Source organism: Amphiprion ocellaris, chromosome 19 (assembly GCF_022539595.1).
Source record: "Amphiprion ocellaris isolate individual 3 ecotype Okinawa chromosome 19, ASM2253959v1, whole genome shotgun sequence".
Taxonomy (NCBI): Eukaryota; Metazoa; Chordata; class Actinopteri; family Pomacentridae; genus Amphiprion; species Amphiprion ocellaris.
The window spans coordinates 14,850,060-14,864,751 of NC_072784.1; the positions used below are offsets into that span (position 1 = coordinate 14,850,060).

Consider the following 14,692-nt stretch of genomic DNA (forward strand, 5'->3'; position numbering starts at 1 on the left):
CAGATAGTATCATGAAAATGTAATTTATTTATTATTCATTCATTTTTGCACATTGTATGAATTAGGACATTAAGATGAGGATTTTGCATTATTTTCACAGTTTTTGTTAACATAATTGGATAATTTTCATTCATGCATTGAGCAGCTTTTTAATATTTAAGGCAGACGAGGAAACTTTAAAATGTAGCTATGCAGGGCGGCAGGAATTGATGGGACACCTCCACAATTACTTATTAATTAATTATTAATGTGAAGATCCGTGTAGGTTTGTCTGTCTGTTAGCAACATTACTCAAAAACAGACCAAGTGATCAGATTTCGGCAGTGATGCGGCTTATAGTCTGGATCCACGGATTTGTTAAAGATTTTTTTCATCATTGCCAGATAGTGGCACAGCGTCACTGTAACTATGACAACAAGTCACTACATCAGCTACCTGCTGACGATCACATGATTGCAATCCTACGAAAAATCAGACTTAAATCATACAAGGAACAACTGATTAATTTGTGTAGGTGTTTCCGAGTCCCATCAATTCCCACCACCCGCTGTATATTTTCTTGTTTAGTCAGTTGTTCCTTGTATCATTACCAACGGATAAGTCCATTAGTTGTAGGATAACAATCGTGATCAGTTGTCATGGTGTTCACTTGTTGTCATAGTTACACTGACTCCGTGCCTATCTTACAATGATACAGAAGTCTTTAACAAATCCATAGATCCAGAGTTTCAGCCGCCTACCAAAATCTAATCACTTGGTCCACGTGTCATTTCTGACCTTCCCTGAAATCCAAATCTGTTAACCATTTGTGAGCAATGTTGCTAACAGACAAACCAACATTTGCAGTCACACACCTCTGCTGTGTTCTTTGGCGGAGTGCGCAGAAATGTGACCCGCCTCCTCTCCTCCCTCCTCTGACTTAAATCGGCTGCAGAGACGTGCAGCTCTCAGTGAAGCTGCAGCAGATTCTGCACCAGTCAGGATGTCTGAACACCAGCAAGGTCTCGTCTATCTGATCACCGGAGGCTGCGGGTTCCTCGGGAAACACCTCCTGAGGGTTCTGCTGGAGAAGGAGGACAAACTGGCGGAGGTGCGAGTGTTTGACAAACACGTCGACCCCGATTTAAAGGGACTCAGCACAGGTAGGCGGCTGATTCGGCGAACTGCACTTTGAAATCTGCTCGTTTAAGGTTTTATCTCTGCTGGCAAACGCACGTACATTTTTTTTTTTTGCAGAATTGAACCCGGTTGTTTCTTAAAGTATTACTTCTTCTTCAATTCGGCAATACATAATCTAATATAGAGCCATTGCTTCAGTTTTTATTTCCTGGTTTGCAACATCTGCAGCACTTTTCTGGTTGAATAGGACATAGGAATTTAACCCAAAAAAAGTCATCTTTTTTGAACAACACTGGAAGATTCCTGTTAAACACAGTGACACTTTGTCTGGTGCATTATTAGTGTAAGGTGCACTTTACTAAACTGTGATACTGATGACCAACTGAGTATAGTCCATCTCTTAATTGAAAATGGTTAATTGATGAAGGCAATTGTTTGAATGAAACTAGTTTCAGCAGTGTGAGACACAGTGACAAGATCTTCAGATAAAGCTGGATTCTGTGTCTCAACCCAACAACAACATAGTCAAGCATTTATTTCCCTCCTATGTTGTGCCATCACCGGGTCAGCCTGCAGTCATGACGGCAGCTTTCCAACATTTCCTCTGGCAGGACGTAGATGTTGAAGCTTGCTGTCACCACTTTTAGTTAAAGTGGAAAGGTGTGTCGAGTCTTCCATGGAACCAGCAGACCTGCTTCACCTGCCATCTGTTTTTGTCATGTTTAGGTTCTATTTACTGGAAGAAACCCGCAGTAATTAACTACGCTCGTTTCCTGTTTAGAAGGCGTGTATAATATATGGTTGCATTAAATACAGTTAATTACACTGTGCGACAAAAGGCTTCTGTCCTCATTAGTGCAAGGAATGCACAACCACAAATGACGCCTCTGTTGCCACAGTGGAAAAAGCCTTGATGAGCCTGTGCCATTGATTGTATGAAGGGACTGAAGCCTGCTGCGATTGCAGCAGCAGAGATCTGACTCTGGTGTGTTTGGTTTCCATGAAATATTGAATAAGGGGAAACATTTCCGATCTGTCCCAAGCATAATTACAAGTGAGGATCCCTGACCTGACATTCAAAAGTCCAGCACTGTTAGTACCTATCAGTGTTTCAAGGACGCTGCATGAGCAAAGATAAACTAGGAGTCAATGAAAGATAACACAACTTTATTGCCCAATTGTAAGGGCACAGTTCCAGTCATTGGAGGGCGAACTGGATTTTGAAATTTATTTTTCACCAAGGGAGCAGTCTCTCGTTGTTCCAAAACAATGTTGCAGGAGCAGCACTGCTCTCTGCATCAATGTGGTGAAGTGCCTTAACTTGTCGGGTTTTTAACCCTCTGAGCCTCCAAGCACTTCTGGGCGTTTTTCTTTTTCTTTCTTTACTCCTGTCACATTTTTCTATTCACTGTGGGCTCATTTTTCACTGCATTGTAAAGTCCTGCACCTCTATAGAAACAGCACAACGATGAATAGAGAGAGAGAGCTCAAACAAGTCTTCTGTTCAGTATAACAATGCTACAATGCTGTAAATTACAAAAAGAAAGATCTGAAGTGGAATTTATTTGATTATTTTTCTCAGAAAATTTTGACCACTGGTGTTGCAAATGCTGGGGAACAAATATAGTGACTCTACATGCTTTAAACCTTTTACAACTTATGGATTTAGTTTCGGTGATTTTTAAAAAAGAGACATCTAATGAAGTTTGTTAAGCTTAGATCTGATTCTTTTTTTTGTAGTTTCTACCTTTGATACATGGTGTAATCTTGGCGGTTTTGTAATGACAACATGCCTTTGAAACCTGCCAGCAGGCCCTTTTGTTTTCCTTTTAACACTGTTTCTAAAATAAATTTTCCACAGAAAGGGCTTTATCACAGATAAAAGATGATCCTGATAAACTGCCAGTATGTTGCAGGGTGTATCTTCAGACCAGACAGCCGTTTCTCGAGAAAACCACTTTTGTAATAAATTCAAAAGGAAGTTTTGTAATCGTGCGGTAAACAAAGTGACTGAGCTCCTCCCTGCTTTTATTTATTATGTGTTTATGCTTCCTGTTAGAATTCTTAGGAAGACGTTGTTGCTGGATCACATGGGAGTTTGTGACTTTGTGACTTCCTGTTTGTCCCCCAGAGCGGACGAAGGTGGTGGTCATCCAGGGAGACATCACAGACTACAGCAGAGTGGTGGAGGCCTCGGAGGGGGTCGACGTCGTCATCCACACGGCCAGTTTGGTGGACGTTTGGCACCGAGTCCCAGAGAAACTCATCTACTCTGCCAACGTCGTAGGTGAGCACTAAAGGGCGGAGTGGTCCCAGTGACAACAAGGGAAACTGGTGGCTGGGTGGAGAGGAAACATGAATGGATGGGGAGATTTTATGAATGTTTTTTCATGGGAATGTCACGCCAGGGTCTCCGAGTGCTTTCCTTGACTGAGAGTGGCTATTACTGGGGTGAAGTTGCTCAAAAGCTAGTGTCTTTTTCTTAAATGAATGGTTCACTGAAAGGTCTATTGTATCGCATTCCCCAAGTTGAAACTCGAGCTGCCTAATGCTATTAGTGTGTATTTCAGTGTCACCTGATGCTGTTAATGCTATTAGAGAGGCATTTCTCCACCCAGACAAGAATTTAACTGTCAGCCGGACACAACATGATGTCACTGTGCTAATAAGTTAAAATGCAAAGAAATCCATATAAGGGTTTCGTCAGTTTGGGTGTTAGCCAAGAGTTTCCTCTTAGATGTGCCTTTTGGGAACCTCACAGTAACAGTGCCACCATTCACCGCAACTGTAACTATGACTAAATACAGGCACCACATGGTTATTTTTATAGATGCCTGAGTGGCATAAAGAGAGTGTGTGTCAGTGCGGTTGTCTGGTTTTAAATTGTGTTAGTTGGCGACTCAACTATGCCAAATAAAAATCCTGACCAAAATGTTTAGATTGAATAATGATCCATGATATCAGCTGGAGCCTTTAGCACTGATGTTACAGAGCCTTAAAACTCAGCAAAGTGTAAAGTTCATTGCATTATGTGACAAAGGTGTTCTGTGTAGTTCATTTAACCTTGTTCTTTTGTGATTTAGTTTCTCACTTTACCAGTTCACTGTTGAGATCCTGTTGACTTGAGAGCTGATTTATTAAATTCCAGCTGCAGTCAATTATTAAATCTCTCAAATATCATCCCTGTGTGCCAAAGTTACATATTTCCAAGCTGTATCCATGAAAACCTTCCTGCCTGTAAGTGGCTCAGATGTAACTCAACACTGATGTTTTTTTGAAAATGTGCGAATCTATTAATTCCTGCAGTTCTGTAGAGCTCGAGCACACCAGCTCACCCACGTTGTTCTGACATACACACTGGCAAGTATTTGAGTGATTTAGTTGTACATGTTTGAAACTAATTCTGAAGGAGAATGACACAAGAAGTCCCATCCTGTAAGCTGACAGGATGGGCCTTAGCTTTAGCTTTGCTATGTCTAAAACCCAGGAAGTTTTCCTAGACTGCCATTGGTACTCTGCAGTTTCAAGATGAAAATGCTCAATCATGATTTTGACTGCGTATTTTGCACGTGATACGTCCTCCAGCATATAAAAAAATCACCACGTGGCCATATTAACAAGGTTTAAAAACTTGATATTCACCTGGAGGGGGTCTTTAAAGGGTAAAACTAATGATATCATTGACCTACATGAACCAGCCACTGTAGTAAAACCGCCTGTGTAATACTGCGTAGGTCCTCCATATGCCAGTAAAAGCAGCTCTGACCCATCAGGGCGTGAACACCAGACCTCTGCTGGTGTCCTACTCTGTCCAGCACAGGAATGTTGGCAAAGTCAGAGTTTATAGGCTGAGTCAAAGCCCTTGACGCTGTTCCTGAGAACTTTTTGCAGCGTGGCATTGTCCTGCTGCCATTGGGAGGTGAGCGTAGACCGGAACAATTTTCAGATGGGCAGTGCGTGTCGAGATAACATCCACATGAAAGCCAGGACCCAAAGTTTCCCAGCAGAGCATTTTGTTCAATTCCCCTGTCAGCAGTTTTATTGTTGTGGCTCATCGATGTATGTTTTTCTTTACAAATCCACTGACGAGATCAAAACTGACAACATTGCTGTCCTCCCTCAATATCAGATCACAAATATATAGCTCCATCCATCCATTATCTACACACCGATTAATCCTCATTAGGTTTGCCGAGGGGCTTGAGTGTATCACAGCAAAGACAAACAAACACACTATGGATAATTTAGAATCATCAAAGGACAGTCAAGGACTTTCCGCTAGCAGATACGCACAAACTGCTTCACAGCCAGCCCAAAGTTCAGTGAGATTAGTGCATCATATTTTTTGGACTGTGGGAGGAAGCCGTTGAAACCCCACACATGCATTGGAAGAGCATACAAACTCCATGCAGAAAGATCCCAGGCTGGGATACAAACCGGGGAATTTCCTAGCTGCAAGGCAACATTGCTAACCACCAAGCCAATGTGCAGCCCAAATATATAGTTAAATAAATAAATAAATAAAAAACCTCTAGGTCATGATGTCTTTAGCAAATCAAGTGAAAATTCTGCATTTTTTTCGTAGACGATGAATACACATTTGGTGCTTTAGTGAGTATTTACAGCAGCAGGTTGGTGAATGTAGGATGAACTCAGACTGAACCGCAGCCCCAGGTTCAGTTAATAAAGGAGCTCATATTGAATCGTGTCTAGACAACAATGGAGCTCCATGGCTCAGAGGAATAAACTTCATCCAGTGTTGGAAACACACACAATCCTTATTGTTGAGCTTGATGATATAATGGATTTCATTAAGCGTAAGGCTTAACAGAAAATATTGCCAGTCTCATCTTTAACAACACATGTCCGGGAAATACTGCAGCTTATTTGTCTGAATTCCTAACGTGTCTCTGGTCAGGAGGTTTGAGTGACTCAGGAAACAATCTTGTTGACAGCAGGATGCCACATGTCCTTTATGAAACCAAAAAAACATGTCTTTAATTGATCTGAACTGACGACGCCGTTCACATTAATAGAAAAATGGATGTGTGAATGCATTTAGTTTGACATTTGGTTTTAGGTAAATGGTTTCTGGTGGAACTATTTGACTGGGAATCATCTGCAGTGATTCAGCAAACAGACAAAAGCTGCTTTTGTCATCTGTAAGCCGAGTCAACTGGGGGCTTTTCAAACAATGTTTCGAAAAAAAAACGAGTACAACAGACCTCATACTGTTGATTGAAATGGGTGAATACTTGACTCATTCCTGTCTGGAGGTTTTAGTGTTTAGACGAGGCTTAGATTTCTTTCACATTGGCACCAGGTCATTTTATCTCAAATCATCAGCTTTTTCAAACAATTTCTGCTCGACCGTCTCTGATTTGCCTGAAATTTTTATTACGTAAAATATGGATATTTATGAAGATATTTTGGAAATGTTATGTGTCAAATACTTTCTGAAATAAAATGTTCTTTAAAAGTGTTTATAGTCTTTCAGCATGTTTTAAAATAAAAACCTGATTTTTTTTCTTATCATGCCATTGTTTCAGAATCTGCAATATTGGACAAGCAGATCAAATACTTTTAATTTAATTTTAAATTTATATTTTACTATTTTATAGTTGCTAATATCTACCAATACATGTGGTACAACTTGTCTTACCTGCTCAATAACTTCGTCTGCTTTTTTTTCTGGCCAAGTATTTCATATTTTTTTTAAAAATCCAAATTTTCTGTTCTGTATTATTGTGACATGCAGCTACATATGGTTCAGAAAATATCACTAGTCTACTTCTTCCTTATCAATTTATTTTGTTCACATGCTCAGAGATGAGTATTTTCATGATAATTTCCTTTTTTTCATGTTTTAACTCACCCATAATCAGAGACTGTTTGATTTACTCATTCCAACACTGCAGATTATTAATCAATGACATTAAAATGAATACAAGCAAAGATTTGAGGCTTTTATCTTTAATAGTTCATGACATATTGTTGTTCATACAGTTTCAAATTTCAGTGAGCAAAAAACATTCTGAAGTGGGCTGACTGGCAGTTTTTCCAAAAAAGGATTATCTTGGAAAGTCCTTCATAAATCAAGCTAAAAGTTCCCAGATACCATTTTAAATATCCACAGTTCATGATTAAAACGTTTCAAGCAAGTCAGAGGTGATCGAGCAGAGTGCTTTTGATGATTTTAGAAGGAATTACTATGTTGTACTTTTTCCATGCAACAAAAACAATCAAATTCCTGCATATAGTTTATGCACCTGTGTAAAGCTCTCACAGAAACCAAGGCCATGACTCGGTTTCATTTCTTCAGCAACGGCGGTTTAGTCTGGCTTCCTCCAGTGGAGAAATATTACAAGAATATCATGTTTTTTTCTCCTGTGTTGGTCTCAGAGGGTTTCTATGCTTGCATCACATCATTTTTCAGATGGACGTTAACTCCCTATTCTTCATCTCAGAGATAAAAATGTACTTCTCAGAATTAACCTCTTATCTAAAGCTACGACAGTCCCAGAGAGGCTGAATTTTACCCAGCAGTAGATGTTGATGAGCCCAGTGGGAACAAATTCCAGTAATGGATCATCAGATGTCCCAGTAAGTCATAACAATGAGCACAAAACCAGGACTTTGGAAGTGGCTCACCTAAATGTACTCCAGTTATCTATTATCTGTACTTTTCCTGGTTTGACGAGCCAGAATCTCCTCTGTAAAGAAAAATCTGTTAAGTGCACCTGCAGTTTTATCATTAAATGTGTGTTTTTCTTTGAACAAACCATTCTGACTACCTATGCTTTGATTTTACTTGTATTTAGAAGTTGAATACTTTTGGATAAGTGAAATATTTTTGTCTTGAGGTGAGATTTGCTTGGTTTTTCATAATTCTAACACCACAGCTGGCAATACTGATAACCTCAGTCTGCCACTTTTGTCCAGAACTGAATGTCTGGACAACTATTTATGATTTTCAGAGGATGAATCCCAGTGACCATGATCTTTTTTTCTAGCAGGTCAAATTTTTCATTCCTTTAGCAAATTACCTCAACACAAGAGATTGACAGGAACTGTGATGCACATATTTGCATCCACATCATTATTTCTATTGTTGATTATTGTCTCAATTAATTGATTAGTTGTTTGGTCTATAAAATATCAGAAAATGGTGAAAAAAGTTGATTAGTGTTTCTCAAAGGCCAGGACGATGTCCTTAGATGTTTTGTCCTCAGCCCAAAAGATTTCCACTGTGCTGTGATAGGGGAAAAAGTAACCAGAATATGTTTAGATTTAAAAAGCTGTAACTAGAGATTTTCCATTTTTCCTGTCCAAAATTATTGAAAACGATTTAGCGATTACCAAAAAAAAACGGTGATTAATTTAATAGTTGGAGCACTTTGGTGATCCTTTAATACTTCACTGAGAGCAGTCATCGTGACAAAGTCTCATTTTGTTCAACACTCATGACTAAATACCTGTAAACGTAATTCCATTCTTAACAATCCCTGCTGTTTATGGTGATTAGTGCTAGTTACAGAGGATGGTAATTAGTGCTGTTTCCAGTCGTTACACTGCACCATGTTCAGACTCATTCTGTTCAGCTGTGAATCTCTGTTTCTGCCTTGTTGGAGCCCTCAGACTGATTTGACATCCCAGCAGCTGCACAATAAGCAAGTTAAAGTGTGAACTATGAATTATCACACTTGAAACAGATTCCAGCGGATCCTCATCAGGAGTTTTCATCCTCAGCCAAACTGGACCGAGTGTGACTGTACAGTGAACCGTGTCCTGTGCGATTCAAGTTTGACTCCAGCCTACTTAAAGTCAACAGCAGCCTTAATATGGGAAACTGGAAACACTTGGAAAAAGTGTTGCATACAATAATGAGAGATCTAGTTTCCTCCACTACGCAGTGACCGTATTTCTTTCCACTGTGTGTCCACTGATGATAATAAAGGTCGGGGTTTTATGGCACAGAGAGAACAATAGTTTCCTATCAGCTAAGCAGAACACGTGGATCGCATTGCCTCTTTAATAAATTGCATGTTTATTCTCTCCTTATGCTTCCAATTCTAATTTCAAAACTTGCATCCTGTTAAGTATGTTAGGCTGTGTTTACTTCACTTTAAAGGATCATGTTAGTTTTGCTTCAATGGAACCTTCAGACATGAAGAAGGAATCCAGCTGTGCCAATCTCAGACATGTGGTTTTGGAGGAAAAACTTGTGTGTTTCCTTGTAAAAACCACTCTGCTCCGTCCAAACCATCCACTATGCTATAAATAATGATGTTTTCTCTCCTGTCAGGGACAGAGAATGTCATCGGTGCCTGTGTGGAGTGCAACATTGAGTGCCTGGTTTACACCAGCAGCATGGAGGTGATTGGTCCCAACATCAACGGAGACCACTTTAGGAGGTAAGACTCAAAGATATCTTTCTGTCTACTGTAATATACTGGTTTATTCAGGTTGTTATGCCAACCGAGTGACCCTGTGTGTAAGTGTTTTCCTCGCCAAGCCCACATGGTTGTAATTTAAACTCCCAGTTTGAAGGAATGCTTTGACTCCTTTAGTTCCTTTTCTGTGGTCAGTGTCGTGTGTCTTTCCTCTCGTCTTGCCTTGAATGCACCATCGTGGAAAACGCAAGGCCCACGCAGAAAAGATATGATGAGGAACACATACAGTATCCTGGTGGTCTAATCAGTGTTGTCTTAAGTCCTTTCAGTAGAAAGAACGTGGAATGAAAAGACATGAAACAGAAGCCACTATCTGAATCTGTCTGGTTTGACAGATGAGGCTTACGTAAGGTTCCACTTAGCGACATGTCTAGGACTTGAAACAGGCTTTACCAGTTGTCACAACACAACGTAAAAACAGTCCTGTTGTTTAGTGGCAGTTATTCACCAAAGAACCAGTGAATAAAGGAGATTTATTACCTCATAATGATCCACAAATGTGTCTTGTCTGTTGATCATGACATCTTGGATGCTACTATTGACTGATCATATGTGGTTGGAAACAGGATTTCCACCTGAAAACAAAACTTCTAGAAGCGACATATCCTCAAATTTATATATGGAATATTTTTATGTTTGTATGCAAAGACAACATAACATAGACAATTTAACAAAATAGAAACAACGATGACGAACAAAGAGGTCATACCCCTATGACTCAGAGCTCTGTGATTATTTTACCTGGTGTTGTGTTTATTTAGTTATATGTGTTGAGGGTGACTTTGAAACATGTCTTTCCACTTCTTTCAGTCCATTTACTACAAAGACTTTACAAAACAAAATGTGACCACCTTTGCTCCTTGAAATTCTTGTACTTGAGAGGAACCTTTTAGAGGCACGATTATATAAAAACCAGTATGCATAGCTGTGAGTCAGCTTAATAAAGCGCATGAAACAAGAATCACATGGGCATTTATGTTACATAATCATTCCAGACTAATGTGGAAAGTCTGTCCTGCGTTATTTACCATGAAAAACTACAATCAAGTGACGCTCTTTACTGTGATAGATCAAAATCTGGCCTAAAACATTTCAGCAAAAGGGCAGTTATGGTTTTTATGAAGGTTTGCAGTATCAGGAATCACTGCATCTCCCCCTGATCGTGTTGGGTGGCATGCACGTGTTGCAGGTTGGCACGCACATAACTCCAGCTGCATCAGAAGAATTTTTGCAGTTGTGTTTCTGTTGACATCATAACATTAGGTCAGACTCCAAGAACGAGCCTTTGTCTGCTCTTGTTGGAAGGACTGATTCTGCACAGGCTCTACAAATGCAAACACGTTAAGATGAAAGCTTCAAATAAAACATGATACCCAGATCCTTACTCTGATTTTTTTTTCTTTGTTTGCTTTACAATCTTCCCTGTCTTTCTCTCTCTCTCTGTGCAGTCTTCATTTCTGAGCTGTCCATTTGGCCCCTGTTTAAACACATTCCTCTCATACATGTGGCAAGGTCAAGAAAGCACAGCCTGCTTGCTTTCTGCTGAGCGCCTCACTCAGTGTTTCACTTCTGTCTGTACAGGGGGAATGAAGATACGCCTTACCTCGTCAAACACACTATGGCCTACCCAAAAACCAAGGCAAAGGCAGAGAAAATAGTGCTTGACGCTAATGGCACAAAGGTACGGCATGTTTTACAATTCATTTCACCAATAAATGCTCCTTTTTCTCCCTTGTTAAACACACTTTGCACATTTACAGTCTTAGGAGTGGCAACATTTTGGAAAGAAATAACTGTAGGAAGATATATTAAAAGCATATTTGAAGTGTTTTGTGTACTTTAGAGATTTGCTAATGCTGAAATCATGATAAAATGATGCAAAAAAATATTAACTTAACCCAGATACAGTGTATTATTGTAATGTTAGACTCTGAAGACTGTGCAACACAATGTGAGAGCAGTTGCTATCATGTATTCGTTTGGAGTCCAGCCTGGAAAAAACACAGTGTGGGGATTTCTTGTGCAACTTTGCCACAAAAACATCACATCACCTCCCTTATGGCTTTGCTGTGGTGTCATTCCTGCTGTTCACAATTAAAATCCAAGCCCTCCTTGTGACCAATTTTCTGTTTTCTTAGTTTTGTTTCTGTCCTGTCTGATTCCTAACACTGAGTGATTGTCCTGTTCCCAATCAGCTGAAGAATGGAAGGTGTTTGTACACTTGCTCCTTGAGGCCGACGGGGATTTACGGTGAAGGCCATCCGCTGATTAAGGACTTCTACGAGTTGAGTGTTCAAAGAGGAGGCGTGGTCATCGGTGGCATCCCGGACCACGTTGAACACGGCCGGGTCTATGCAGGTAAAATGACTGTTCCTGTGAGTCGCAGCCACCAAATTTAAAGCACTTCTTGAATGTGATTTGCTCTATTTTTACCTCTGAAAGCACAGGCGAGTAGACTAAACTGCAACTGGTAAAGGCCTTTATGTTCAGACCAGAGCTGAAAGCAGAAGTAAAATTGTCACGCAGAGTTATTTCCCCCACAATACACAGGAAGTTTGAAGGTTTCTGCACCTGATAAATCTTCACAGTAGAGCTACACAGTATTACCACTGCACCCCCTAGTAAGATAAACTCCTAAACACCTGCTAGTGAGTGAGTTCATAGCATTACTGCTATAACATCGTGAGACAGATACATGGAACAGCATCACAAAGATTCACAGCTTGGGTGTTTTATAGATTTTTTGAACAGTACCAGATGGACACCATCAGTCAACATCTGCTTTAACAGCTGTATGAACACAGTAAACATCTCCTGCTGTAATGATGACTAGTTACCATCCTCATGGTATCGCTTGTCCACACCTGTCCTGTCCTGACCACATAAATAATGACCAACATGACATTTTAACCTGAGTATGTCGGCCGTACCAGATGCTGGTATCACAAAACTGGTGGAATCAAATTTACTGCTAGGACACTGTAGGTATTTTGTCAGTTGCTGAAACGTGCACGTTAGCACACGTTATCAATGAGGTCAGTGTGATGTGGTCACAGCTGTGATGTAATTCAGCACATTTACTCAAGAGTTCTTCTGAGGAACAATTTCGATGTACTTCCCTCTCTAACTTTAAAGGGAGAAGTTGTTTCTTTATTAAAAATCTATATTCTAGTTTTACAATAGTTTTTGCATTTGCATTGATGTTGTTGGATAGAAACCTTTTAGAAAACAAATGTCTTGATTTTGCTGGATCACTCAGGAAAATTTAAATTATAAATAACACTGAAAGTTTTCCCCTTTCATGACTTTTCACCATTGAACCACAGTTTATTGTACCTTTTTTTGACAAGAATTTACAAAAGACTCTTTCATGTGAAAGTGAAAGTGGATTTCTGCGAACTACTATCAATAAATTAAAAATATTAAACATGAAATTGCAGTGTTGTCCAGATGTGCAGGGCTGATTGATATGTATCCACACAGGTTTAATGCAGAAATTAAATACTGACTTGAAGGGGGTCAATACTTATATACTTGTATACAATACAATAACTGACATTACTTTGTACTTTCTGTCTCTGAGTTCAGCTTTTACACATTATAGATAGGAACTTGTTAAAAGAAAAGTTCCTAACAGGGCCATAAAATGTGAAAGACAAAAAAACACACTGAGTGTTCATTCTTCAGCATAGAGACATACTCTTAAGTACCTTTTTGTTGCTCAAGTATTCCTAAAGTACGTCTTCCACCATTCCCTCTGGTATTCACTAAGTTGTTTGTGTTGCTAGGTAATGTGGCCTGGATGCATCTACTGGCAGCACGAGCGCTGAGAGAAAACCCGCAGAAGATCGGAGGCGAAGCTTTCTTCTGCTACGATGACTCGCCCTACAAAAGCTACGAGAATTTCAACATGATGCTGCTCTCCTCATTTAACTTCAGAAAGAAGCGCATCCCAGGACTGGTGCTCTGGTTGATGGCCATGTTTAATGACATGCTCCACTGGATACTGAGCCCCGTATACAACTACACACCGTTACTGAACAGTTACACCTTAGCTGTGGCTAGTACCACCTTCACAGTGGGCACAGATAAAGCCCAGCGATATTTCCAGTATCGCCCCATGTATGACTGGGATCAATGTCTCTCCCGAACACAGAAATGGATCGACACATTCCCTTTAAGTAAAACCAAAGACTCCTAGTGCAACCGCAACCACTGCTACGCACACAGAGATTACTATGTAGACAAGCAGGATCCCTGGTATGTATGTAAGTGAGGGGTTAGCGGATACTTGGAAGTAAAAATAACCTCGTAGTATGCATTGTATATGACAGAGCTTTCAGAACAACAAATGCAACTAATACAGTATACACATACATACAGAAAGCCTGCTTAGGAACAAATAATTGTTCACCTCAGACTCAAAATCAGAATGTTTTCATGGTATTTTATGTAATTTTAAAATTTATAATAGGTTTTAAATTGAGCCTCTGAGAACAAATTTCTGTGTGTGAACACCAGTATTAAAGGGAGAACAGTGTTCAACATGAGAACAAAGGGAAAAGGCAACATCTGACATGGAAGTGCAATTATACAATGGTGCTTTTATACATCACTTTTAAAAGCATGACAGTTTCTAAATACTACTCTGATACTGTCTGTATAAGCTTCATTCCAAAGCCACTTGATGGCGCTGACAGCAAAAGCCAGACATCTGAAAAATTTGTACATCACAGACTGTTGTTGCCAAGTAAATGACGAATAGAATCACAATTCAGAAATGTATTTTACTAATATAAGTATTCTATTTTGAATGATTTGTAAATTGTAAAATGTTGGTAAAATTATTGTAAAAAATGTATATTCTTGTTTTGTTAATTTCTTTTACTAAATTCTTTTAATAGAAGGATATTTAATATGTTCTACGTCTTGTTTCTTTTTGTGACTCTTCACTTGATTTCTGGGAGGGATGCATTCTAATGTTTTTATTTCCAATACTGATCTAATATTTTGTTACGATGCACAACATATACCATTACATAAGCTGGTGTAGCCTGGAGACATGAGTCATAATTTTAAATCACTGTTTGTATTTCCATATTTATGTTTCACTTCATCAC

General features: G+C 39.5%; 1 protein-coding gene across 1 annotated transcript; it reads left to right on the top strand.

Moving 5' to 3' along the window:
* Window positions 1–936: 936 nt before the first annotated feature.
* On the top strand, window positions 937–14,497 carry hsd3b7 (hydroxy-delta-5-steroid dehydrogenase, 3 beta- and steroid delta-isomerase). The gene is made up of 6 exons (XM_023299506.3): window positions 937–1,142; window positions 3,251–3,406; window positions 9,425–9,533; window positions 11,154–11,253; window positions 11,768–11,930; window positions 13,361–14,497. Exons 1-6 carry the CDS (start codon window positions 983–985, stop codon window positions 13,771–13,773), a joined length of 1,101 nt encoding a protein of 366 aa, XP_023155274.1. The 5' UTR covers window positions 937–982; the 3' UTR covers window positions 13,774–14,497.
* The last annotated feature ends 195 nt before the right edge of the window (window positions 14,498–14,692 follow it).

Bases quoted from the DNA above. Each gene is read 5' to 3' on its own strand.
- hsd3b7 (XM_023299506.3), top strand. From the start codon at position 983: ATGTCTGAACACCAGCAAGGTCTCGTCTATCTGATCACCGGAGGCTGC. The intron at 3,407-9,424 runs GTGAGCACTAAA...CTCTCCTGTCAG, and splicing joins CTACTCTGCCAACGTCGTAG to GGACAGAGAATGTCATCGGT. The intron at 11,254-11,767 runs GTACGGCATGTT...GTTCCCAATCAG, and splicing joins TTGACGCTAATGGCACAAAG to CTGAAGAATGGAAGGTGTTT.